Genomic DNA, 27,927 nt, shown 5'->3' with positions numbered 1-27,927 from the left:
CTTCCGATTGGCTGCCTGAGTGCGGACTATAAAGGCGAGCGCCGAACCCAGCCGCTCACTCCGCCACCGCGCAGCTGCTGCAAGGATGGCTCGCTTCGTGGCCTTGGTCCTTCTCGGGCTGCTGTCGCTGTCTGGACTGGACGCCATCCAGCGTGAGTGTCCTCTCCTCTCTCCCCTCTTCCGCCAGCCCGTCCTGTCCCGATCACACCCACTCGGCACCCTGGGCACTAACCCTGTCCACCCCGTCCCGCTCCCAAGTTTTCCTTCCCAGCTCGGTGGAGGAGCACCCGGCTTCGTCTCGGGCGGTGGAAGCGGCGGGGTGCGCAGGGAGTGGGGAGGTGCGACCCCAGGTCGCCAGCTTCCCCGGGATGTGGGGAGGGAGCCCCTGGCTCGCCCGGACGGTACCGCGTGGGTCGGGACGGAGTTCCTGGGTGCGGATGTGGTTCAGGGCGGGCGAGGTGGGGGAGGGATTCTCTTCCGCTGGTTCGCGGGGCTCTGGCTGCCCCCCGCGCATCTCTGGAGTGGGGGGCGGGCTGGCGGGTCCCAGAGGGCAGGGTTGCGGGCTGCGAACGGGTGGAGACAACGCGTGGGCTTTGGGGGAGTCGCCGCCAGCGTATGTCGGCCAGCTGGCATCCTGAGGGCCTGGAGCTTCCAGCAGGAGCCGGGCAGGTTCACCTGCCCCTCTGTACTTTTCCCCAAATAAGGGACCAAACCAGAATGAGGAATTTTCTGGCGACTTTCGTGGAATGCCTTGATTCTCGTCGTTAATTCTCTTGTTCTCCTTACACTTCGCTTTTAATAATAATCATAGAGGTCCCCGTTGACAGCTGTCTGTCCCGCACTCTGTGCTGCGTCATTTAATTGTGAAAGGGGTCTGCGATGTAAATACGGTGCCTATCATCAGAATGTCACAAATGCGGAAAGGGAGGCTAAAAAGTTGAAGTAAGTTAACCCCGCAGGGGATCAGTCGCAGACAGTAGAACCTGACCAGAGCCTTGGCCGGGTGGTGCGCCCCTTGGGCAGTCACTGGTGCGTTTTTCACAATCTTCTGGGGTGAGATTCTAGGGAGCAAGCTGGGCGGGTATGGGCTGTGACCTTTGTTCACAAAGGGCTTCCTCCTTTGGCTCCTTGCCTGGTTCTTTCCAATACGAAGTGTGTCTCTACTTTCAGTTTTGAGTAAGTGAAGGTTTATCAGTCAGAAAGGTTGTAAAACTAGGGCTGAATAATCAACACACTTACCCAGGTTGTCAGGGACACTGTGTTTAGATACCTTCTAAGTACACTGAAGCTCGGATTTCTCTTTCATGTGAAAATGGAATTTAAAATTTATTTGCCAAAAAAACACATGATATCTGTATTATCACTATTATTGATATTTTGTTGTGGCTATAGAATTCTTTCAAAAAATAACAAGCAGACACTAAAAAGTATGTTCATTAGAAAATTTCCAAGATAATACATGCCTGGAAAATACACGGGGGATTTCTAGAAGACATACAAAAAACATTTAAGTGTGATTCACTTTGGGAGGAAGAGGTCTATTTTCTGCTCTTTCCCTGTGTAGGTTTTATTTCAGTCTGGGTATAAATTAAGTTTTCAATTAAACTACAGAAGCTAAAATAACTCCCCCCAGTAAGTTAGGCCAGATTCAAAGTAGGCCTGTCTGATACACCTCCTCCTCTTCAGTTCAGTTCAGTTCAGTTGCTCAGTCGTGTACAACTCTTTGCGATCCCATGAACCAAAGCACGCCAGGCCTCCCTGTCCATCACCAACTGCTGGAGTCCACCCAAACCGATGTCCATTGAGTCTGTGATGCCATCCAACCATCTCATCCTCTGTCATCCCCTTCTCCTCCTGCTCTCAATCTTTCCCAGCATCAGGGTCTTTTCAAATGAGTCAGCTCTTTGTATAAGGTGACCAAAGTATTGGAGTTTCAGCTTCAAAATCAGTCCTTCCAGTGAACACCCAGGACTGATCTCCTTTAGGCAGAACTGGTTGGATCTCCTTGCAACCCAAGGGACTCTCAAGAGTCTTCTCCAACACCACCATTCAAAAGAATCAATTCTTCTGTGCTCAGCTCTCTTTACAGTCCAACTCTCACATCCATACACGATCATGGAAAAACCATAGCCTTGACTAGACGGACCTGTGTTGACAAAGTAATGTCTCTGCTTTTTAATAAGCTGTCTAGGTTGGTCATAACTTTCCTTCCAAGGAGTAAGCGTCTTTTAATTTCATGGGTGCAATCACCATCTGTAGAAGTCAGCCACTGTTTCTACTGTTTTCCCTTCTATTTGCCATGAAGTGATGGGACTGATGCCATGATCTTAATTTTCTAAATGCTGAGCTTTAAGCCAACTTTTTCACTCTCCTCTTTCACCTTCATCAAGAGGCTCTTTAGTTCTTCTTCACTTTCTGCCATAAAGGTGATGTCATCTGCATATCTGAGGTTATTGATATTTCTCCTGGCAATCTTGACTCCAGCTTGTGCTTTTTCCAGTCCAGCGTTTCTCATGATGTACTCTGCATATGAGTTAAATAAGCAGGGTGTCAATATACAGCCTTTTCCTATTTGGATCCAGTCTGTTTTTCATATAGAGTTCTAACTGTTGCTTCCTGACCTGCATACAGATTTCTCAAGAGGCAGGTCAGGTGGTCTGGTATTCCCATCTCTTTCAGAATTTTCCACAGTTTATTGTGATCCACACAGTCAAAGGCTTTGGCATAGTCAATAAAGCAGAAATAGATGTTTTTCTGGAACTCTCTTGCTTTTTCCATGATCCAGCAGATGTTTGCAATTTGATCTCTGGTTCCTCTGCCTTTTCTAAAACCAGCTTGAACATCAGGAAGTTCACGGTTCACATATTGCTGAAGCCTGGCTTGGAGAATTTTGAGCATTACTTTACTAGCGTGTGAGACGAGTGCAATTGTGCGGTACTTTGAGCATTCTTTGGCATTTCCTTTCTTTGGAATTGGAATGAAAACTGACCTTTTCCAGTCCTGTGGCCACTACTGAGTTTTCCAAATTCGCTGACATATTGAGTGCAGCACTTTCACAGCATCATCTTTCAGGATTTGAAATACCTCAACTGGAATTCTATCACCTCCACTAGCTTTGTTTGAGATGCTTCCTAAGGCCCACTTGACTTCACATTCCAGGATGTCTGGCTCTAGGTGAGTGATCATACCACTGTGATTATCTGGGTCATGAAGATTTTTTTTGTCAGTTCTGTGTATTCTTGCCACCTCTTCTTAATATCTTCTGCTTCTGTTAGGTCCATACCATTTCTGTTTTTTATTGAGCCCATCTTTGCATGAAATGTTCCCTTGGTATCCCTAATTTTCTTGAAGAGATCTCCAGTTTTTCCCATTCTATTGTTTTCCTCTATTTCTTTGCATTGAATGCTAAGGAAGGCCTTCTTATCTCTCCTTACTATTCTTTGGAACTCTGCATTCAGCTACTTATATCTTTCCTTTTCTCCTTTGCTTTTCTCTTCCCTTCTTTTCACAGCTATTTGTAGGGCGCCCTCAGACAGCCATTTTGCCTTTTTGCATTTCTTTTTCTTGGGGATGGTCTTGATCCCTGTCTCCTGTACAATGTCATGAACCTCCATCCATAGTTCATCAGGCACTCTATCAGATCTAGGCCCTTAAATCTGTTTCTTACTTCCACTGTATAGTCATAAGGAATTTGATTTAGGTCATACCTGAATGGTGTAGTGGTTTTCTCCACTTTCTTCAATTTCAGTCTGAATTTGGCAGTAAGGAGTTCATGATCTGAGCCACAGTCAGCTCCCAGTCTTGTTTTTCCTGACTGTATAGAGCTTCTCCATCTTTGGCTGCAAAGAAAATAATCAATCTGATTTCAGTGTTGACCATCTGGTGATGTCCATGTGTAGAGTCTTCTCTTGTGTTGTTGGAAGAGGGTGCTTGCTATGACCAGTGCATTCTCTTGGCAGAACTCTATTATACTTTGCCCTGCTTCATTCTGTACTCCAAGGCCAAATTTGCCTGTTACTCCAGGTGTTTTTTGACTTCCTACTTTTGCATTCCAGTCCTCTGTAATGAAAAGGATATGTTTTTTGAGTGTTAGTTCCAGAAGGTTTTGTAGGTCTTCATAGAGCTGTTCAACTTCAGCTTCTTCAGCATTACTGGTTGGGGCATAGACTTGGATTACTGTGATATTGAATGGTTTGCCTTGGAAACAAACAGAGATCATTCTGTCATTTTTGAGATTGCATCCAAGTACTGCATTTCAGACTCTTTTGTTGACCATGATGGCTACTTCCTTTCTTCTAAGGGATTCCTGTGCAAAGTAGTAGATATAATGGTCATCTGAGCTAAATTCACCCATTCCGGTCCATCTTAGTTTGCTGATTCCTAGCCTGTTGATGTTCACTCTTGCCATCTCCTGTTTGACCACTTCCAATTTGCCTTGATTTATGGACCTGACATTCCAGGTTCCATTTGTGATATTCTTAGGAAAAAACCCAGTGAAACAAACACCCCACCCCCTACCCCACCCCCGCCCCCCCACACATGCACACAAACCTGCCCATCTCCCTCAAAGGGGAAATGCCAGGGGGGTGAAAATGTGCTTTCACTACTGTAGTAGTATGTACAGTACAATAACAAGTTATTAGAAATTCAAATGCACAGAGGTTTCTGATTTATCTTCACTTTCAACTGTGGAAAAATATCAGGGCTTCATTGTATTTCCAACCTACCTCTTGGTACAACTGGGGACATTTTCTTTGATAATAGGATGTTTCTAGAGAGATACATCTGATCACAGTGGCCTGGCTAATAGAGAAATGGAGTTTATAATATTTTCTTTCTACATTCCCATGAAGTGTCTAGACATGCATTCCACTAGCAAACCCCCTGTTCTGTAGCAACATATAATATCGTCAACCTGGCAGAGTATGGAAGTCACTTGACCATGCTCATTAAAAATGCAGATTCCACTGTCACGTGCATGACTCCACTTGGTCCTAATGGAGAGTATGATGTTTTCCGTTTGCCACAGTCCTCACTCTTCCCTGTTGTTCTTACCCAGCCCAACCCACTCATCTGAGGTGTTTTCCAGCCCCTGTAGGTGCTTCACTTTTGTTTCTTTGTTGTCTGGCTCCTGAAATCAGGTGCACATTCAGATAGAGATTTGTCATATACACTCTAGACATGATGAACAGGTTGTGTTCTGTAGAAATATACTTTGGGTTGACTCTGTTAGGAACCTGAGCAAGCAGGTAACAGTAGTTACACCTGCCATTTACCAAGCAGCTGCGCTGTGCAGGGCTCTGTGCTAGGCACCTATTGAGAAGTCTGGTGGGTGTGCATCTAGACAAGAGACCAGGAAGAAAGAAGTCAATGTGAGGCAAATAGTTGACGGGGCTGAAACAGGGTATAATCAGGGAGTGTTTTGATGTGGCCACTCTGGAGGGTGTGTGACGTATGAAGCTCGATCAGTAGACTGGGGCCAAATCATGTAGACTCTTGAGTGATATAGATTCTGTGTGCTGAGGAGCCATGAAGCCTTCTTGAGAGCCTCCACACACAATTCTTAAAAGATACAGCACAATGTCCATTGACAGAAAAAGATGTTACTAGAAATCTGCTAGAAAAAGCCTGGAAGACATGTGCAGGGGAATTATGTTGGAAAGATACTAAGTCGTGGTGTATCCCACAAACTGGAGGTGGCCTTTTGCAAAAACGGAAGGTCATTTGGCCCGAGGGAAGGTGGAATTGGGAGAAATGGGGGATCCAATATAAACATTTGGTGCCTGATCTAGCTTTAGACCGAGGTAGCCCCAAGTGGAATACTCTGCAATCTCATCTGTCTTTCCCTGCCGCTCCTCAGGTCCTCCAAAGATTCAAGTGTACTCAAGACACCCACCAGAAGATGGAAAGCCAAATTACCTGAACTGCTATGTGTATGGGTTCCATCCACCCCAGATTGAAATCGATTTGCTGAGGAATGGGGAGAAGATTAAATCGGAGCAGTCAGACCTGTCTTTCAGCAAGGACTGGTCTTTCTACCTGCTGTCCCACGCTGAGTTCACTCCCAACAGCAAGGATCAGTACAGCTGCCGAGTGAAACACGTTACTTTGGAACAACCCCGGATAGTTAAGTGGGGTAAGTTTTCAAGTTCTTTGGTTAACCACTGACAGTTGTATCTGAGCACAGCTGCGGCATATAGCTGCTTTGATATAAAAACATCTGCATACTGGGATTATCAGGGAATGTTATTAAAGCTCTGCATAGTGGCATCCTCTGAGAGAGCTGGGCACAGTGTGGTCGCTGAGAACAGTGGCTTCCCTGCAGTGAGAGCGGGGAGCAGTAGCACGTGCACAGGCACTCCCAAGGCTTCTTCCCTGTGGCCTCCTTGGCTCTCCTGACAGCCTCGGGCACACCCAGGACCAAGGAGGGTCTTCGGAAGGCACGGGCCTTGTGTGCAAGCCCTGCTATGGTAGGGCCCTCCAACCCTGGCATCCTCCAGTTCTCTGGATGGCTTGGGATCTCAGGCTGGTAGGAAAGGTCTAGGTTTTTCTTCACAGGCTCTTCTGCCATCTTTGTTTATAACAATTTTAGACTTTTGTAGTACTCAGTATTTCAGAAGTCAAACTTAACTGTTTCCTTTCTCCGTTTTCTTTTCCATAGATCGAGACCTGTAAGCAGCACCATCGAGGTGGGTTTCTAACCTTATTGTAATATCAGTATCCTGGGGACCATTACAGACAGCTCTAATATGATAAGCCTCACAGTCTGGAAGACATTAATCAGGGTAACAATTCAGTAGGCAGAGAAGAATCCCATGGGGTCGCATTCCCTGCCCCTGGGAGCAGGGGAGATGAGGAAGGCTGTAGTCCTGGGTGTGGCTTTCCCAGCATCACTAACGCTCTAAAGGGAGGACAGAGGAGCTGCAGGTGTGGGGTTACAGGCAGAGGCAGCTGTTACCCACAGCACCTGCAAGTGTTTGCTCTCCTGCCATTTCCATGTTGGGCATCTCTGGGCCTTCAAAGGTGAACTGTCCCTCCCTTTGCGTGGCAGCTCTTTGCTAGATAGCCTGAAGAGAAGAGTGACATGGTTCTGCAGAGACACCATTCCTAAGTGTCTGGGCACTGTAGTTGGGTCTTGAAGCTCCCAGTCCAATAGAGGAGAGAGGTGGAAACAAGATTGTTGTAACTCAGTGTAAAGACACTGTAACAGATGTGTTGCAGCTCTAGCACCTAACTCTAGCAGCATGAAACAGGGAGGGATTGGACTTCTCTGCCACTTCAGGTGGAGGCCAGAGGCAGATAATCCAGCTTTTCTGGGAAATTTTATTACTCAGTGTATCTTGGCATGGAAAACCTATTCAAATTTCCTATTGCACTGTAGGACAGGGAGGTTAATTTGCAAAAGCATCAGAGAGTTTGGCTGACCTGCCTAGCGTCACACAGTTACTAAATGTTAGAGCGAGGATCTGAACTCTAATACCAGCACTCTCTTGTCTAAGGTTGTAGGAGAACCAATGGGATAAACTAAATGGTTTGCAAAATCACCTGCAGTTTTATCAACAGAGATTTATACAGTGAAAGTTAGATAAGTTTGGTGGTGCTGTGATCTAAAATAAATGTATTTATTATTATTCCTTTTCTCTTTTTTTTTCAGATTTGAACATTCTTCATTTGGTATAATATCTGGAAAATTCTGTTTCCCTGCTCTTTAATACTGATATGCTTTTATGCTTTATGCACATAATCAGAAGTCATATTCATGTTACCACAAATACCTTCTTTATAATTTTACCTTGGGTGCTACATGTCCATGTTTGACCTTCCTAGGCAGGTGTCTGCAGTGGAGGTGCTGGCATCTTAGAGGTGGGGAAGACAGTTTCAGATTTAACATCAACATCTGGGTGTCTTCTGCATACAAAACTGGGTAATAAGATACTTATGCACGTTAAAGTAAGCCTCCAATTTTGTAACTTTGGTTACAATTTTGGGAAAATTTTGGAAAGATAATTTTTAGAGTTATGGAAATTTGTTAATTTTTAGAATTATGGAGATTGTAGATGAAGCATCTTGCCATATAAAATTTATATGTTATCTCCTATATCTGTTAGAAACTTGGTTGTGCCTGGTTTCACTATATATGTTGTTTCACTAAAACAATGGTAAAACATTGTGTGCAGCTTCTCAAAGGAAGAACAGCTGACTTCTCAATGTCAGTGGGATCCAGAACATAGCATAGAAAGTCATCATGAATGTGATGAAACAACTTCCTACCTAAAATTCTCTATTCAATAAAAATCTTTTAAAAAAAACGACTGCATGATAAACATTATTAGATAACTAAGATTGCTGCACCTGTCAGATCCTCACTAAGCATCTAAATGATACATTTGAGGCAGAGGGAAGGCCTAGTGAGAGAAAAGGGAGAGTAATAGAAATGTATCAATTTTGTAATCTAAATATAAAATAGTAATGGTTGGTAAAGTGGTTAGAAAAATAAAACACAATAACCTAAGTGTAGAAAGAGTAAACAATGTTAAAGTATTTGATGGACTTTTTACCCTGAAGGGTAAAGTTACAGACTTTTTGGTAATTTAAATATGTACAATATATTTTTGGGCTGTCCTCAAAAAGAACATAGGCTGAATGTTTAATATCCAACTAGAAGATGGCATAGGAGCTTATGGAGTGGTAGTAATGTTTTTTTCCAATACTCAGTGAATTTATCATAAAAAACTCATAGCTGGGGAAAAAGGCAAATTTACTTAGACTTATAAAGGTTTTCTTAATATACATAAGCAGACACATGCACTCATTAATAGAAGTCTATTATAGGTATTTTACAGGTAAAATCAGAAATAAGGATCTTTCCTGAAGTTACACCATAGAACTTCCCTGGTGGCCCAGTGGCCAAGACTCTGTGCTCTCAGTGCCACAGTGAGAATTTGTACGCCTCAACCGAAGTCCCACATGCTGCAACTAAACACCAGAGCAGCTAAATAAGTAAATACTTTAAAAAAATAAAAAAAGATGCCCACTGCCCGCTTTGAGTGATGTTATACTAGAGGTCCCAGCAGCAAATCATGACAATGAAAAACAGTAAAAAGAATAAATATTTGAAGAGAAGAAACAAAATTGTATTACTTTGATGCTATATATAGATTATATAGAAATGTCAATAAGATATAAAAGATAAATTCTCTTATTAATCCTAATAATAAATTTGCTGGACAAAAACATAAAAATGCATTTCTTTGTACTGGTAACAAAGTAAATTAAAAATATGTAATTTATAATAGCAATAGACATAGTACTTAGATATATATAAATGGGCTTCCCAGGTGGCGCTAGTGGTAAAGAACCTGCCTGCCAATGCGAGAGACTTAAGAGACATGTGTTTGATCCCTGAGTCAGGAAGATCCCCTGGAGAAGGGCACAGGAACCCACTCCAGTATTGTCTGGAGAATCCCATGGACAGAAGAGCAATTTATGATAGCAACAGACATAGCACTTAAATATATATAAAATAGATACGCTATATATGTTCAAATAGTGTTTAAATGCACATGCCGATATAAAGCTAACAAAAGATGTCAAGCTTTTAATGGAAAAAGTATAATGTTTTATTGAAATAATGACAAAAAATGAGAGAGTAAGGTTATGGATAGGGAGATTAAGTATCCTAAAGACATAATTTTTTCCCAACCTGATATATAGACCTACTGTAATTATTTTAAAACATTTTAATAGGTTTTCATGATACTTGACAAGTTGATCCTAAAATATGGAAGAGGGTTAATGGAGGGAGAAAGATAAAGATGCTCCTGAAGAATAATAAGGTGAGAGATTTATAATTAAAACAGAATGGAAATGACTCAGGATGGATCAAGACCAACGAACAGAATAGAGCCCAGAAACAAACTTGTGAATACACGGAAACTTGATACACAAGGCATTTCAGATCAATCGTTAAAGGAAGGGCTTTTGAAAAAACATGGTGCTGAGACAAATGGCTATCAATATGTGGTGGAAAAATAAGTCCCTACCTCACACTATGGGCTTCTCTGATGGCTCAGTGGTAAAGAGCCCACCTGCCAATGCAGGAGACATGGGTTGGATTCCTGGGTTGGGAAGATCCCTTGGAGAAGGAAATGGCAACCCACTCCAGTATTCGTTCCTGAAGAATTCCGTGGACAGAGGAGCCTGGCGGGCTACAGCCCAATGGCATCGAAGAGTCAGACACGACTTAATGACTCAACAACAACCACCTCACACTATGCACAACTGTAAGTTCCATCAGAAGAAGAGCTAAATACCAAACAAAAATTTTAAACACAGGAAAAAAACCCCCCATTTTTATGACCTCAACATAGAAGTCACAAATTATATGCATATAGCTAAAGACTGATTGATTAATCTCATGCTTTAGAACTACAATACAATTAGACTCCATAAAAAAAGTAAAAAGTCAAGTCACAGATTTGAATATATTTGCCATACCTAAAACAAAGGATTTGTATCTAGAATATATCACACTACAAACCAATACAGTATTATATATAATAAATTAATGGAGTATGTATATACATAATGCAAATTAAAACCCATCATACCATCAGAATGACACAAGCTTTAAAAATCTGGATATGCCAAGTGTTGGGAAAAACATACCCTAAGGAGAACTCATTACATTGCTGGTGAGAGCATAAACTGATAAAACAACTTTGGAAAACTAGAGTATTATGTAGTAAAGTTAAATATGCACATGCCCTATGACCCAGCATTTCTACTACCAACATAGAGAAAGTCTTGCACAGGCACTGAAGTAGGTGTAAAAAACAGTTTATTCTGCAACACTCTTTCTAATGGCAAACAACTGGAAACAAAGCTGGATAAAAAAGATATATTTAGACAATGGAATGCTATACAGGTTGAAAATGAAAGAATTGTCCAAATGTCCTTATAAAAATGAACATGGATGAATCACAAAAAAAATGTTAGTGAAGAAAATCCAGCAAGTTCCCCCAAAATATCTACAGTGATTCCATTGTATACAAAATTAAGCACTGCCCAAAAGTAAATAGCATTATTTATATATATGTTTATATGGAGCAAGTAAGATAAATAATTGTTGTAGTGTTATTTACAAGAACTAAGACAAGGAAGCGACCTAAATGTCCATCGGCAGATGAATGGATAAAGAAGAGACAGTACATATGTGGGCTTCCCTGGTGGCTCAGATGGTAAAGAATCCATCCGCCTGCAATGTGGGAGACCTGGGTTCGATCCTGGGGTTGGGAGGATCCCCTGCAGGAGGGCATGGCAACCCACTCCAGTATTCTTGCCTGGAGAACCCCTATGGACAATGTAGCCTGTCCACGGGCTTCAAAGAGTTGAGCATGATTGAACTACTAAGTACACACTACACACACACAATGGAATATTACTCGCCGTTAAAAAGAATGAGATACAGGGTAGGAAATGGCACCCGCTCCAGAGTTCTTGCCTGAGAAATCCCATGGACAGAGGAGCCTGGTGGGCTACAGACCATGGGGTTGAAAAGAGTTGGATATAACTTAGCAACTAAACCATCATCATATTTCTATCAGTTCAGTTCAGTTCAGTCACTCAGTCGTGTCCGACTCTTTGCGACCCCATGAACCACAGCACGCCAGGCCTCCCTGTCCATCACCAACTCCCGGAGTTCACTCAGACTCACGTCCATCGAGTCAGTGATGCCATCCAGCCATCTCATCCTCTGTCATCCCCTTCTAATGTAAGTCTGGGAATATACATTCCAGTTCATTAGAAGCGGGTATTTTTTGATGGTAGTTTTAACAGGTGATTTACATTTTTATCTTTATTTTTACCTATGTTGTGTGAACTTTTCATAAGGGATACGAACTTTATAATTTGAAAAAATAAGCTAAGTGGAAAAGTTACTTAAAATACCAAACAGAAATTGCTGTAAAGAAACCAAAAGGAAAAAACAAAAACAAAGCCCCAGTTCTGCTGGCACCAGCATCATGGTCCAAAGGTTAAGTCCACATTCTTTTTCTTGGCACCAAAGTCCTTCACAGGCTCTTTGAACCCTCTATGTGAAATAGGTTGCTTTTCTGTAATCATAATCTATCCAAGGTATATGAACCAGAATGTCTGAACTCTTTGAGAAAAGAATTTTCCCCAGACCAGCCCAGCACCCAGCACCTAGTAAGGCGACAGTAAATGCGGGCAGCACCTGATTGACTGCTGTGAACATGGAGGCCTGATGGACAGGCTGGGGCTGGACCAAGAAGAAAGAAGCCGGAGCTTCGGGCACTGTTGTCCTGGAGACTAGAGGGCTCCTGCTCTCTGCATGGCAACCACTGGTAGAGCAGGAGTGGTTTGCCTCAGTGGGTGCGCGCTGGAGGAGTTGAACAGAAATGGCAGTGCCAGCTGGGCCTACATCCCCGGGGCTGCCTCAGCTCAGCCGGGGCCATGGCAGGAGGAGAGCACCAAGGCTCCTGACCAAGCCGGGGCCCAGCAAAGCTCCTCCCCTCAGCTGCTGGGCTGCTGAGAGCCCTCCCTCATAAGGAAAGTACCCCAAATGCGCCGTGTGGCTAGATCTAGTTAACTAACAGGTAAAGACAACACAGAAAAGGCAAATGTTTACACTGAGATAGGCTCCTGGCAACAAATGCCCGAAACTGTATGATTCTGGAGCCGTATGAATGTTTTTGTTTTTTTCCTTGCTGCTGTTATAAACTACCACAAACCTGATGGCTTAAAAAATACAATCTATCATCCTACAGTTCTTTAAGTCAGAAGTCCAACACAAATCTCCTGGGCTTAAAATTAAGCAGGGCTGCTTTTCTTGCTCGGAGAAGGCAATGGCACCCCACTCCAGTACTCTTCCCTGGAAAATCCCATGGATTGAGGAGCCTGGTGGGCTGCAGTCCATGGGGTCGCTAAGAGTCGGACACGACTGAGTGACTTCACTTTCACTTTTCACTTTCCTGCATTGGAGAAGGAAATGGCAACCCACTCCAGTGTTCTTGCCTGGAGAATCCCAGGGACGGGGGAGCCTGGTGGGCTTCCGTCTATGGGGTCGCACAGAGTCGGACATGACTGAAGTGACTTACCAGCAGAAGCTTTTCTTGCTGGAGAGTATAGGATATTCCATGTGCTTACCTTTCCCTGATTCTAGAAGTTGCTCACATTCCTTGATCCATGACCCCTTCTTCACCTGCAAAGCCAGCATGCTACAGCTCTCTGATCATGCTTCTGTAGTCACAACTCCCTCTGACCACAGTCAGGGAAATAAATTTCTCTGCTTTAATGACCTCTGTGGTTATACTGAGCCTATCCAAATCATCTCTGATAATCTCCTCATCTCAACGTCCCTAACCTTAATCACACCTGCAGAGTCCCTTATGCTATGTAAGGTAACGTATTGAGAGGTTCCAGGAATTAAGCTATAAATATCTTTTTTAGGGTATGGGGGGAGGCATTATTCTCCCAACCACAGAAACGTCTATTATTGTTCATGATAAGTAGGCAGTTCTCTATATAAAGATCTGGAAAATATCTGATATATTATGAACTAGAAATCAGCAAGTTCATTAAATATTTATAGAATGCCCTAATTTTGTAGAATCTCCATTGTTCCCAATAAATGCTGAATGAATTCTCTCTGACCCACCCCCCACCCATCATATCCTGGCTTTTGTGGGGTAATGGTGGGGGCTACTTCATCCACTCAGCTCTCAGGGTATTGAACAGCAGAGGGGAACGTCCCACCTCAGTTTTGTAGTCATTGGTCATTAGATAGATTTTTGGCTAATTTGATAAATAAAAAGTTGTCTTTTAGCAAACCCATTTGTGGCAAATTGATCTACAGTTAAAACCATAATAGACAACAATGATAATAAATAATGAAATAAGGGAAAATGATTACAGACTCATCACACTTCTACTTACTGGCCCCTCCTTTGTACCTACACTGGTCCTACTGTGTGTTTGATGCCTCTTGTATATACATCTCTGGCATTTTTTTCCCTGCTTGTTTTAAATTTCTGATTGGTTACTAAACAATTCTTCCTGGTTTCTTCACAGTCCTGTTTAAGGAGAAGTGTTTAGAAAAGTCCAAGAAACCAGAAAGTAGAGAGGAAAGAATCTGATGCAGGTTCAACATAGGAGGGGGTGGCCAGAAAAGACCACACACTCTGACTGGTCAGAGGCAGGTGTCAGTCAAGCAAGCTGGGAAGTGGGAAGGTGGGGCTTAGAGGAATTTGCCGAAAGGGAAAAAGGACATTTGCAGGCGATTCTTAGTTTTTGAGAGTGCTACATGGAATCCCAGGCAGGATCAAAAAATCCAAGTTTGAATTCTGCAGTTTGGCGTAGGTTCTGAGATGCAGACCCAAGGGCCTATGAAGGGAAAACACCCAAGACAGGAGGCTGTGCCAGTAGCTTAGTTACTGGTGCAGTGGTCCCCAGGCATGGTGCCTAAGCCTTGGCTCCTGGGGTTGTCCCGTGCCCCACAGTGACAGGGAGCCTTGGCTTCAGCATTTACCTAACTTCACTCCACATCCAAGCTGAGGACTGAGGCTAACTCTAACTCTCTTTATGCTTTTAGTGGACACTGAGTTCTGAACACCTAATAAGAGCAGGCTCTGTAGTTATAACTTAAAAATTCATCACCTTCTAAATTGTATACAATATTTCAATATATCTATGAAGGGATGGGCTTCCTAGCTGGCACTAGTGGTAAAGCACCTGCCTGCCAGTGCAGGAGATGTAAGACACACAGGTTAGATCCCTGGGTCAGGAAGATCCCCTGGAGAAGGAAATGGCAACGAACACCAGTATTCTCGCCTGGAGAATCCCATGGACAGAGGAGCCTGGTGGGCTACAGTCCACAGGGTTACAAAGAGTCAGACACAACTTAGCATGCAGGCAAATGAAGGGATAGGCACCACAGCTGAACTGTTTCCTGTGGGGAGGCGAGAGGGAGGAGCAGACACAGGAGGGCAACTCTCACTTTCACTCAGTAGACCTCTGAGTTATTGCATTTTGGCAGCAGACATCCATCATGTATTGGAATTGTAATTAAAAATAAGAAGTATTCAGTACTTGCAACACTGTGGTTACTACTCTTTAGTTTTGTACTGCTTAATTTATTTTATACCCAGTCAGTATGATTTTCCAATGAGATCACATTGGCAGTTGGAAGAGTGTGGTGGTTACACACAAGCCTGTGGGCAGAGATTCCTCAGCAACCAGATCCTTCACCTGTCTCAACTTTAGTCTGCCCAGATAACTCTGTCTCAATTCGTGATAACAGTACAGGCTTCCCGGGATTTTGCCAGGTTTTTCTAGTCCTTGGTATGGCTTCTAACTCTCAGGAAACAACACTCCCCTCTGTGTCCCATTTCCTTTGGATCTGTTGTCTGTTATATAACAGCACAAACCTGAGAATTCAGTGAGAATGAACATCTTAGGTGGCTGCTAATAAGTTAATTACTGTGCTGACTTGAACTCTAGGTTGGTATTTTCTGGTTGGCAGTCTAGAGTCTTCTTCTGCTTTATCCTTACAGTATTTACATTTGCCACAAGCCTGTACTCAACTGACATAGCCTGTATTTAATGGCTCAGACAAGTAAGGATTCTACCTGCAATGTGGGACACCCAGGTCAATCCCTGGGTTGGGAAGATCCCCTGCAGGAGGACATAGCAACTCACTCCAGTATTCTTGCCTGGAGAATTCCATGAACAGAGGACCTTGGTGAGCTACAGTCCATGGGGTCGGACACAGCAACACTCACTCATTCAATGGAATTATCAGGCGAGTGTATCCTCCTCAGTTCTGTCTTGTCATAACAAAGATTTGGAGTGATGGACATTAAAGCCCTCAGCGCGTCACAGCTCTCAGGTCTTGGACAGACTGTGTTATAGCTCTTAGACAAATTAGTGTTATAGCTCCATTTTATTTAGAAAATAGCAAGGGACTCCATCCTCGAGGTGTGAGGGCATGCCGACCCAAAGACGTGAAGGGAAGAGAGTGGGGGAAGGTGCCAGCGTGCGGGAGAGAGAGAGAGCACACTTGCGCTCCTCTTTTTATGTTTTTCCTCCCCATGGGCCTGCCCTATGCAAATTGGGCTAGCCAGGAGTGCTGTTTGTTCTACCTGAGGTCCTCATTCCGGTCCTCGGAGCTTCTTTTGACCTTCCTTTGTTCTATTTTCAAGGGCTTTCCCCTTCCTTGTCTTTTAGCCACCACTATTTTGGACTCCTGTTTCCTAGTCTAACTACCTAACAGAATTTAACACAAAAGACTGAGGATTTCCAGCCCCCAAACAGATCTAACCAGGATGGAATTTTATTTTTTTATATGAAGTAGAGTTTATTTACAATGTTGTGCCAACCTTTGCTGTACAGCAAAGGGATTCAGTTATACACGTATAGACATTCTTTTGAGCAGGCAGCCATCTTTAAGCTCATTAAGCCGATTAACGATAGTCCTCTGATGTGCAGAATCACTGTGGTTTTAAGTTTCTTTATAGTTTTTAGATTGTTCCAATTTTCTATCATATGTGTATAATACTTTTTATCTATGGCAGAAAAAAGTAAATGTGGGTTTAAAACAATACCCCAAACTACTACACATTGTGTTAATAGTTCCTGCTTCTCTGCATCATTCGTATGCTTTTAATTCTTGCCCTGAGCCAAGCCACCCAGTGAAACATTTCCTGTGAACCTTCTCAGAAGTGGTTTTCAAGTGGATATATGAAGCCTTTCAAATCACATGGGCTAGCACTTGAATCATAGCTCAGAGTGAACATGGACCAGCGTCTTAATTCTCTGAAACTGTCTCTTCATCTGTAAAAGGAAGACCTACCTTCTGGATTGTCATGTAGTTGGATCAGCAGCCTCCCAAACTTTAATGTGTTGACGAATCACCTGGGGGGTTGTTAAAATGCAGGCTCTGACTTAGCAGGTCTAGGATGGCCCCAAGGGTCTGCATTTCTAAGAGCTCCTAGAAGCGGAGCTGAGGTTGTGCTGCATGAACCACACTCTGATGAGTGACACAACATCTGCCAGAGCCCGGGCACGGAAGTCCTAGCTGTGCTCGTTCCTCTCCTTCCAGGGCGCCTGGGTTTTCTGGCTGCTTGATGAGCCCGCCTCAGAGAAGTGCTGACTGAGATCTCTTAAGGTGAACCCAACTCACCTGAGCTTCAACCTATTCCTATTTTCTCCCCACTTCAATATCCTTACTTTGTTTTTTTCTGTTCAAGGACTTCATTCTTCTTTGGCCTAACAAAGATACTGGTACCTATGCTTTTAGGTTATGATTTTTAATTAATTACTTTATTTTTGGCTCTGCTGGGCCTTAGCTGCTGCGTGCAGGCTCTCTCTAGTTGCGTGAGCAGGGTCACGCTGCGGTTCTGAGGCGTGGGCTTCTCGTTGCAGTGACTTCTCCTGTTGTGGAGCATGGTCTCTAGGGCATGCCCGCTTCAGTAGTTGTGACCCAAAGCTTGCGCAATCTTCCCGGGCCAGGGATTGAACCTGTGTCCCCTGCGTTGGCAGGAGGATTGTTAAAACGCTGGACCACCAGGCAAGTCCAGATTATTTTTAAAAGATTATTGAGGTATAATTGACATATGATAAATTGCACTTAGAGTATATGATTTAATAAGTTCTACACTATATGCTGCAAGGAGAGCCAACCAGTCCATTCTAAAGGAGATCAGTCCTGGGTGTTTATTGGAAGAACTGATGCCAAAGCTGAAACTCCAATACTTTGGCCACCTCATGCGAAGAGTTGACTCATTGCAAAAGACTCTGAACCTGGGAGGAATTGGGGGCAGGAGGAGAAGGGGATGACAGAGGATGAGATGGCTGGATGGCATCATCGACTCGATGGACATGAATTTGAGTAAACTCCAGGAGTTGGTGATGGATAGGGAGGCCTGGCGTGCTGTGATTCACAGGGTCCCAAAGAGTCGGACACGACTGAGTGAACTGAACTGAACTGAACTGAACAGTATGTATACACTTGAGAAACCATCATCATACTCAAGATAATGACATATCCATCACCTGCCCTAAGTGTCTTTAAGCTCCCGATGCACCTTCTGACCCCTGGATACCAACCATCTGCTTCTGTTACATAGACTAGTCTGCCTTTCCTAGAATTTTAAATACAAAAAATCATGCACATTTACTCTTTTACTATCTCACTTTTCCTCTTTCAGCCTAATTATTTCAGCCCTAAGGATCATAGCCCACCAGGCTCTTCTGTCCATGGGATTCTCCAGGCAAGAATACTGGAGTGGGTTGCCATGCCCTCCTCCAGGGGAATCTTCCCAACCCAGTGATCAAACCCATGTGTCTTATGTCACCTTCACTGGCAGGAGTGTTCTTTACCACTAATGAAACCTAGGAAGCCTCATTTATTGTCTCTCTTTTCTTTCAGCCTAATTATTTCATCCATGGTATTGTGTGTACCAGTAACTCATGCCTTGTTTATTGCTGATAGTGTTTCACTGTATGGATAGCTGCCATAATTTGTTTACCCATTTGCCTGTTGATGGAACTTTGGCTTTTTTCCAACTTCTGATTGTTACCAATATAGCTGCTTTTAACAGTTTTGTACAAGTCCTTGTATCGACATACACTTTCATTTTCTCTTGGGTAAACACCTAGAGTGGAGTGGTTGGGTCATATGGCCAGTGTATGATTAAGTTTACAAAACTTAATCTATTTTCCAAAATAGATGTACCATTTTACATTATCAACAGAAGAGTATGAAGTTCCATTTCTTCCACATTCTGGAAAATATTTACTGTGAATAAACACAGTAAAAATTTTTTTAGGAAAGTCATTAGGGCCAAAAAAACCATTTCCATCATTCATCCTACTCATGAGAGATAACACTATCAAAAGGCCATGTTTGTAGATTTCCAGAAGTTTGCTCTCATAAGAGAATATAAAAAAGAAGTAATTGAAAAATGCACTTTTCTCTGTCTTCACTGCTTTTTAAAAAAGTGTTTTTAAAATAGATTTTCTTAGGGAATAGATCAGATTCTATCTTGTAAGAATTTTAAGTATTACAGTATTTGTCTGTGATGTGGTAACAAAGACTATAGAAGTTTCCACTAGCTCTCCTTCTTCCTGTACCCCCAGGGCAGTAGAAAATAATTCAACACTAACATTACAGGCCTTCAGTGCAGTTCAGTTGCTCAGTCCTGTCCGACTCTTTGCCCCCCATGGACTCAGCACACCAGGACTCCCTGTCCAACTCCCAGAGTTTACTCAAACTCATGCCCATTGAGTCGGTGATACCATCCAACCATCTCATCCTCTGTCGTCACCTTCTCCTCCCACCTTCAATCTTTCCCAGCATCAGGGTCTTTTCAAATGAGTCAGTTCTTTGCATCTGGTGGCCAAGGTATTGGAGTTTCAGCTTCAGCATCAGTTCTTCCAATGAATATTCAGGACTGATTTCCTTTAGGATGGACTGGTTGGATCTCTTTGCTGTCCAAGGGACTCTCAAGAGTCTTCTCCAACACCACAGTTCAAAAGCATCAATTCTTTGGCGCTCAGCTTTCTTTATAGTCCAACTTTCACATCCATACATGACTATTGGAAAGACCATAGCTTTGGCTAGACGGACCTTTGTTGGCAAAGTAATGTCTGCTTTCTAATATTCTGTCTAGATTGGTCATAACTTTACAGGCCTTAAGAGCCTTAAATGAGTTAACAACAAACAAACAAAAGGGAGGGGAAGGAGTGTCATTCCTCATGACATTCTATCTGACAATTATTCTTTTATTTCAAGAGAGCTATAGAGAGAGCTGGTAGAAAAAGTAGGTAAAGAGCATCAATAATCGTAGTAGACTCTTAGGATCACAGAACACCCAGTATGTGCTCCCTGGGGCTCTCTCTGTGCACATTCCCCTTCATTAGGTCTGTGGAGAGTAACCTGCTTTCTTCAGTGTAGACACAAGCTCCACAACAGGGATTACTGAAAGGTCTGAAACTAGGGGAAAGGAATCCAGATGACATTTCTTGGGCTCTCTGGGGAAGCACCACCCAACTCCCTTCAGCTGCACACCAGGGTGATTTCCAAGACCTCTGTCACTCTCCGCCCCCAGGTTCACTTCCTCTTCCCGGTATTCCACTCCAGAAATGATCCTTGGACTCAGCCACCAGGTAACGTCAGCTCCTTTTTATGTTATCTACGGAGAGTGGGTTTTCTTAACGAGTCTTTGTAACACTGACACCCTCTTAGAATCTATAGGTCTAACTTCTTTGTGTGAGCCCACAGAAGATGCAACCCAAATTCATACTAAAATTGTCCAGTCCTCTATCTTCCAAGTGTCTCAAGAGCAAATGACATTAGCATCAGGCCAGTCTGTAACCTCAGCCTTTGTTTTCCTATCCCTAAAAATGTAACGGGGTAATTCCTACATCCTAGGGTTTATTCACGTATTCCCTCATATGTTCAGCCGTCCCTTCCTTCGTGAGTTTCACCAGCCACTCATCTGTACACTCATTCATTCAGTTCATCAAGTACCTAGTCCGTGCCAACCACCATTCTAGTGTGCTAATTCGCAGGGAGTAACGTCCCTCGAGGCGGTAGATACTCTGATGCTCTAAGCAGTTACTGCTTTTATACGAGTTTTTACCCTCAGTGGTAATTTCTCCACAAACCATCAATTACTTAAATTACAACGGCAAGATACGGACCAGAGTTTCTTGGCACAGACGTTCCGAAATGCCTTTCCTTTTTGGAACATATTCAGGAAGCAAGAAAGTCCTCCTTCATACTAGATGGTTCTCTGAGCTGGCTCCATGAGGCCTCGAGGTTCCTGGAAACGTTTCTTGCCCAGAGAATCCAGAAGACTTGCAACGTATTTCTGGGCTGGAATTGCGAACCGAGTTCTGATTCTGCCCAGTACCGTTCAGTCTCTGTCCTTACCCTTAACAGTTCTAGGCTTCAGTTTTCCCAACTGAAAACCAGGTGCTAGGCTCCTAACTGGCTGTGGCATGCATGGTAAGCAAGTCCCTTAGCCTTTCCGGTGCTGTTCCGAAAAGCGAGGGTTCGTCCACACTGAAGTTCTAGGGTGAGCGGTGTGCGCCGCAAGCTTGGGCGCGCACCCCAGATAAGAGGGCGCTGAAGTACAGGCAGCGAATGCACCGAGCCCAACCCTGCCTTCCTAAGCATCATGAGACTTACTAGAAAATGAAACTGAAAACGGGGAAGCCTGTTTCTAACCTGCCCCGGCCTAGTTCGCTCGGAGACTTGTGACGGCCCGGCGGGCAGGCTTCCGATTGGCTGCCTGAGTGCGGACTATAAAGGCGAGCGCCGAACCCAGCCGCTCACTCCGCCACCGCGCAGCTGCTGCAAGGATGGCTCGCTTCGTGGCCTTGGTCCTTCTCGGGCTGCTGTCGCTGTCTGGACTGGACGCCATCCAGCGTGAGTGTCCTCTCCTCTCTCCCCTCTTCCGCCAGCCCGTCCTGTCCCGATCACACCCACTCGGCACCCTGGGCACTAACCCTGTCCACCCCGTCCCGCTCCCAAGTTTTCCTTCCCAGCTCGGTGGAGGAGCACCCGGCTTCGTCTCGGGCGGTGGAAGCGGCGGGGTGCGCAGGGAGTGGGGAGGGGGTGCGACCCCAGGTCGCCAGCTTCCCCGGGATGTGGGGAGGGAGCCCCTGGCTCGCCCGGACGGTACCGCGTGGGTCGGGACGGAGTTCCTGGGTGCGGATGTGGTTCAGGGCGGGCGAGGTGGGGGAGGGATTCTCTTCCGCTGGTTCGCGGGGCTCTGGCTGCCCCCCGCGCATCTCTGGAGTGGGGGGCGGGCTGGCGGGTCCCAGAGGGCAGGGTTGCGGGCTGCGAACGGGTGGAGACAACGCGTGGGCTTTGGGGGAGTCGCCGCCAGCGTATGTCGGCCAGCTGGCATCCTGAGGGCCTGGAGCTTCCAGCAGGAGCCGGGCAGGTTCACCTGCCCCTCTGTACTTTTCCCCAAATAAGGGACCAAACCAGAATGAGGAATTTTCTGGCGACTTTCGTGGAATGCCTTGATTCTCGTCGTTAATTCTCTTGTTCTCCTTACACTTCGCTTTTAATAATAATCATAGAGGTCCCCGTTGACAGCTGCCTGTCCTGCACTCTGTGCTGCGTCATTTAATTGTGAAAGGGGTCTGTGATGTAAATACGGTGCCTATCATCAGTTCAGTTAAGTTCAGTCACTCAGTTCGTGTCCCACTTTTTGCGATCACATGAACCGCAGCACGCCAGGCCTCCCTGTCCATCACCAACTCACCAACTCCCGGAGTCTACGCTAACCCTAACCCTTGAGTCTGTGATGCCATCAAAGCATCCTCTGTCGTCCCCTTCTCCTCTCGCGCTCTATCTTTCCCAGCAGCATGGTCTTTTCAAATGAGTCAGCTCTTCCCATCAGGTGGCCAAAGTATTGGAGTTTAGCTTCAACATCAGTCCTACCAATGAACACCCAGGACTGATCTCCTTTAGAATGGACTGGTTGCATGTCCTTGCAGTCCAAGGGACTCTCAAGGGCCTTCTCCAACACTACAAGTCAAAACCATCAATTCTTTGGCGCTCAGCTTTCTTTATGGTCCAACTCTCACATCCATACATGACTACTGAAAAAACCATGGCCTTGACTTAGACGGACCTTTGTTGACAAAGTAAGGTCTCTGCTTTTTAATATGCTGTCTACGTTGGTCATAAAGGAAGGAAAGTATGACCAGCCTGGAGAGCCTATCATCAGGATGTCACAAATGAGGAAATGGAGGCTGAAAAGTTAAAATAAGTTAACCCGGCAGGGGATCAGTGGCAGACAGTAGAACCTGACCAGAGCCTTGGCCGCGTGGTGCGCCCCTAGGGTAGTCACAGGTGCTTTTTTCACAATCTTCTGGGGTGAGATTCTAGGGAGCAAGCTGGGTGGGTATGGGCTGTGGCCTTTGTTCACAAAGGGCTTCCTCCTTTGGCTCCTTGCCTGGTTCTTTCCAATACGAAGTGTGTCTCTACTTTCAGTTTTGAGTAAGTGAAGGTTTATCAGTCAGAAAGGTTGTAAAACTAGGGCTGAATAATCAACACACTTACCCAGGTTGTCAGGGACACTGTGTTTAGACACCTTCTAAGTACACTGAAGCTCGGATTTCTCTTTCATGTGAAAATGGAATTTAAAATTTATTTGCCAAAAAAACACATGATATCTGTATTATCACTATTACTGCTATTTTGTTGTGGCTATAGAATTCTTTCAAAAAATAACAAGCAGACACTAAAAAGTATGTTCATTAGAAAATTTCCAAGAGAATATATGCTTGGAAAATACACGGGGGATTTCTAGAAGACATACAAAAAACATGTAAGTATGATTCGCTTTGCGGGGGGTGGGGGGTGGTGGTGTCTATTTTCAGCTCTTTCCCTGTGTAGGTTTTATTTCAGTCTGGGTGTAAATTAAGTTTTCAGTTAAACTACAGAGGCTAAAATAACTCTCCCCAAAATGCAGAAGCAGTAAGTGGCTGAAGCCAGATTCAAACCCAGACCTGTTGGATATACCTCCTACTTTTGGAAATTACTATTGTGATACCCTTGCAAACCCGCCCCCTGCACAAACCTGCCTAGCTCCCTCTAAGGGAGGATTCCAGGTGGGATGAACCTGTGCTCTCAATACTGTAGTATGTATTATGGTCTAGTTATTAGATCCGCCTGCAATGCGGGAGACCTGGGTTCGATCCCTGGGTTGGAAAGATCCCCTGGAAAAGAGAAAGGCTACCCACTCCAGTATTCTGGCCTGGAGAATTCCATGGACTCTATAATCCATGGGGTTGCAAGGAGTCGGACATGACTGAGCAACTTAACTGTTACTTATTAGAAGCTCAAATGTAAAGAGGTTCTGATTTATCTTCACTTTGAACGATGGGAAAATACCAGGGGTTCATAGTATTTCCAGTCCAGCTCTTAGTGGGACTAGGGATCTTTTCTTTGATGATTGGATGATTCTACAGAGATACATCCAGTCACAGTGGCCTGGACTCCTCCTCTGTACCTCCTGGACATAGAGGATGAACTGACCTTTGTAATCATGTCCCCTGAGTGTATTTGTATTTGGATTATATACATATATTTATATCAGTCTGTAAATTTAGTAGCATTAACAGTTCACTTAGAAAAATATATATAGCTTATAATATTTTCTTCCACATTCTCATGGAGGGTCTAAACATGCATCTCATTTTGGAATCCACCTGTCCTGTAGCAATATGTAATATTCTCAACCTGGCAGAGTATGGAAGTCAGTTGACCATGCTCATTAAAAATGCAGATTCCACTGTCACATGCATGACTCCACTTGGTCCTAATGGAGAGTATGATGTTTTCCGTTTGCCACAGTCCTCACTCTTCCCTGTTGTTCTTACCCAGCCCAACCCACTCATCTGAGGTGTTTTCCAGCCCCTGTAGGTGCTTCACTTTTGTTTCTTTGTTGTCTGGCTCCTGAAATCAGGTGCACATTCAGATAGAGATTTGTCATATACACTCTAGACATGATGAACAGGTTGTGTTCTGTAGAAATATACTTTGGGTTGACTCTGTTAGGAACCTGAGCAAGCAGGTAACAGTAGTTACACCTGCCATTTACCAAGCAGCTGCGCTGTGCAGGGCTCTGTGCTAGGCACCTATTGAGAAGTCTGGTGGGTGTGCATCTAGACAAGAGACCAGGAAGAAAGAAGTCAATGTGAGGCAAATAGTTGACGGGGCTGAAACAGGGTATAATCAGGGAGTGTTTTGATGTGGCCACTCTGGAGGGTGTATGACGTGAGAAATGAAGCTCGATCAGTAGACTGGGGCCAAATCATGTAGACTCTTGAGTGATATAGATTCTGTGTGCTGAGGAGCCATGAAGCCTTCTTGAGAGCCTCCACACACAATTCTTAAAAGATACAGCACAATGTCCATTGACAGAAAAAGATGTTACTAGAAATCTGCTAGAAAAAGCCTGGAAGACATGTGCAGGGGAATTATGTTGGAAAGATACTAAGTCGTGGTGTATCCCACAAACTGGAGGTGGCCTTTTGCAAAAACGGAAGGTCATTTGGCCCGAGGAAGGTGGAATTGGGAGAAATGGGGATCAATATAAACATTTGGTGCCTGATCTAGCTTTAGACCGAGGTAGCCCCAAGTGGAATACTCTGCAATCTCATCTGTCTTTCCCTGCCGCCTCAGGTCCTCCAAAGATTCAAGTGTACTCAAGACACCCACCAGAAGATGGAAAGCCAAATTACCTGAACTGCTATGTGTATGGGTTCCATCCACCCCAGATTGAAATCGATTTGCTGAGGAATGGGGAGAAGATTAAATCGGAGCAGTCAGACCTGTCTTTCAGCAAGGACTGGTCTTTCTACCTGCTGTCCCACGCTGAGTTCACTCCCAACAGCAAGGATCAGTACAGCTGCCGAGTGAAACACGTTACTTTGGAACAACCCCGGATAGTTAAGTGGGGTAAGTTTTCAAGTTCTTTGGTTAACCACTGACAGTTGTATCTGAGCACAGCTGCGGCATATAGCTGCTTTGATATAAAAACATCTGCATACTGGGATTATCAGGGAATGTTATTAAAGCTCTGCATAGTGGCATCCTCTGAGAGAGCTGGGCACAGTGTGGTCGCTGAGAACAGTGGCTTCCCTGCAGTGAGAGCGGGGAGCAGTAGCACGTGCACAGGCACTCCCAAGGCTTCTTCCCTGTGGCCTCCTTGGCTCTCCTGACAGCCTCGGGCACACCCAGGACCAAGGAGGGTCTTCGGAAGGCACGGGCCTTGTGTGCAAGCCCTGCTATGGTAGGGCCCTCCAACCCTGGCATCCTCCAGTTCTCTGGATGGCTTGGGATCTCAGGCTGGTAGGAAAGGTCTAGGTTTTTCTTCACAGGCTCTTCTGCCATCTTTGTTTATAACAATTTTAGACTTTTGTAGTACTCAGTATTTCAGAAGTCAAACTTAACTGTTTCCTTTCTCCATTTTCTTTTCCATAGATCGAGACCTGTAAGCAACACCATCAAGGTGGGTTTCTAACCTTAAGAAGCCCTATTGTAATATCAGTATCCTGGGGACCATTACAGACAGCTCTAATATGATAAGCCTCACAGTCTGGAAGACATTAATCAGGGTAACAATTCAGCAGGCAGAGAAGAATCCCATGGGGTCGCATTCCCTGCCCCTGGGAGCAGGGGAGATGAGGAAGGCTGTAGTCCTGGGTGTGGCTTTCTCAGCATCACTAACCCTCTAAAGGGAGGACAGAGGAGCTGCAGATGTGGGGTTACAGGCAGAGGCAGCTGTTACCCACAGCACCTGCAAGTGTTTGCTCTCTTGCCATTTCCATGTTGGGCATCTCTGGGCCTTCAAAGGTGAACTGTCCCTCCCTTTGCGTGGCAGCTCTTTGCTAGATAGCCTGAAGAGAAGAGTGACATGGTTCTGCAGAGACACCATTCCTAAGTGTCTGGGCACTGTAGTTGGGTCTTGAAGCTCCCAGTCCAATAGAGGAGAGAGGTGGAAACAAGATTGTTGTAACTCAGTGTAAAGACACTGTAACAGATGTGTTGCAGCTCTAGCACCTAACTCTAGCAGCATGAAACGGAGGGATTGGACTTCTCTGCCACTTCAGGTGGAGGCCAGAGGCAGATAATCCAGCTTTTCTGGGAAATTTTATTACTCAGTGTATCTTGGCATGGAAAACCTATTCAAATTTCCTATTGCACTGTAGGACAGGGAGGTTAATTTGCAAGAGCATCAGAGAGTTTGGCTGACCTGCCCAGCATCACACAGTTACTAAATGTTAGAGTGAGGATCTGAACTCTAACACCAGTATCCTTTTCTTTAATGTTGTTAGTGAACCAGTGGGATAAACTAGTAGGTTATGCTCTTTTAATTTATTTGGAAAATCTCCTGCAGCTACTACTGTTACCAAGAATGATTTATATACAGCACAAGTTAGATAAGTTTGGTGGTGCCATCTGTAATCTAAATAAAATAAATGTATTTGGTAATAACCCTTTTTTTCTTTTTTTCCCCCAGGTTTGAAGATGCCTCATTTGGGTTGGACTAATTCCAAATTCTGTTTTCTTGCTTTTTAATACTGATAGACTTTTATGCTTTGTGCACATAAATAAGAAATTGTATTGATGTTACCACAAACATCTTCTTTTAATTCTCTTTGTGCCTGCGTTTCCCTGTAGTGTGGTCTGTGTTGGCAGTAAGCCGCAGTGGAGGTGCTATGCTGGCATCTTAGAGGTGTGGAGGGAAGAACTCTCACGTCCAACATCAACATCTTGGTCAAGTAAAGTCTTCAGGGTGTTTTGCGCACAAATTGTAGTCAGATAGCTATGCGTGTTTAGAGTAAATCTCCAATTTGTAATTTTCCTTAGAATTTTGCAAAATGTTGTGACAGATATTTGTCAGAATTATTGGAAATATGTTATGGTGGATGGCATTTTTTCATATAAAATTATATTTCTTCTGTTGAGACATGGCTAAGCCTGTTTTCATTTTATTTTGTTTTACTAATTAAAATGTGGTAAAACTTGATGTGTATAGTACTTATTTTTAACTCCTCTTCTAATGCCTTTGTTCAAACAGGGAAGTGGTCTTCAGATATCATTTGGAGAAGAATGTAAACTCTTGATGTGTAGGGTTTTGCTCACAGTGAAAGGAGCATCAACAATTTGCATTTTACAAATGAGGAACAGCCTCCCTAAGAAGTTAAATAATCTGCACACGGCCCTCAGAACTGAGGTGTCAGTGGAGTGATTTCTCCCCAGGGAGTCTGGACTGAAGGGTCAGGGATGCGAGGCCTCTGCAGGAGGTGACCTGTGAGCAAGTGAATGTTGACTCAGCACAAGGGGGAAAAAAAAAGGTGCTGTATAGATGGAGA

The 27,927-nt window shown here is 44.3% G+C and overlaps 2 protein-coding genes across 2 annotated transcripts; both read left to right on the top strand.

The window, feature by feature from the left end:
• LOC106701696 (beta-2-microglobulin) lies at positions 1-8,312 on the top strand. The gene is made up of 4 exons (XM_070378335.1): positions 1-152; positions 5,861-6,136; positions 6,662-6,689; positions 7,655-8,312. Exons 1-3 carry the CDS (start codon positions 86-88, stop codon positions 6,673-6,675), a joined length of 357 nt encoding a protein of 118 aa, XP_070234436.1. The 5' UTR covers positions 1-85; the 3' UTR covers positions 6,676-6,689; positions 7,655-8,312.
• A 12,990-nt stretch (positions 8,313-21,302) lies between these two features.
• Positions 21,303-27,581, top strand: LOC138989425 (beta-2-microglobulin). Its single transcript, XM_070378334.1, has 4 exons — positions 21,303-21,454; positions 25,232-25,507; positions 26,033-26,060; positions 27,072-27,581. The coding sequence occupies exons 1-3, from the start codon at positions 21,388-21,390 to the stop codon at positions 26,044-26,046; spliced, it is 357 nt and encodes a 118-aa protein (XP_070234435.1). The 5' UTR covers positions 21,303-21,387; the 3' UTR covers positions 26,047-26,060; positions 27,072-27,581.
• Positions 27,582-27,927: the final 346 nt, after the last annotated feature.

The sequence above is a fragment of the Bos mutus genome, chromosome 10, assembly GCF_027580195.1.
Source record: "Bos mutus isolate GX-2022 chromosome 10, NWIPB_WYAK_1.1, whole genome shotgun sequence".
NCBI lineage: Eukaryota > Metazoa > Chordata > Mammalia > Artiodactyla > Bovidae > Bos > Bos mutus.
The sequence above is the reverse complement of the archived record's forward strand: the minus strand, read 5'-3'. Positions and strand labels throughout refer to the sequence as shown.

Coding starts and splice junctions, on each gene's coding strand:
- LOC106701696 (XM_070378335.1), top strand. CDS start 86: ATGGCTCGCTTCGTGGCCTTGGTCCTTCTCGGGCTGCTGTCGCTGTCT. Junction 153..5,860: donor TGGACTGGACGCCATCCAGC/GTGAGTGTCCTC, acceptor GCCGCTCCTCAG/GTCCTCCAAAGATTCAAGTG.
- LOC138989425 (XM_070378334.1), top strand. CDS start 21,388: ATGGCTCGCTTCGTGGCCTTGGTCCTTCTCGGGCTGCTGTCGCTGTCT. Junction 21,455..25,231: donor TGGACTGGACGCCATCCAGC/GTGAGTGTCCTC, acceptor CTGCCGCCTCAG/GTCCTCCAAAGATTCAAGTG.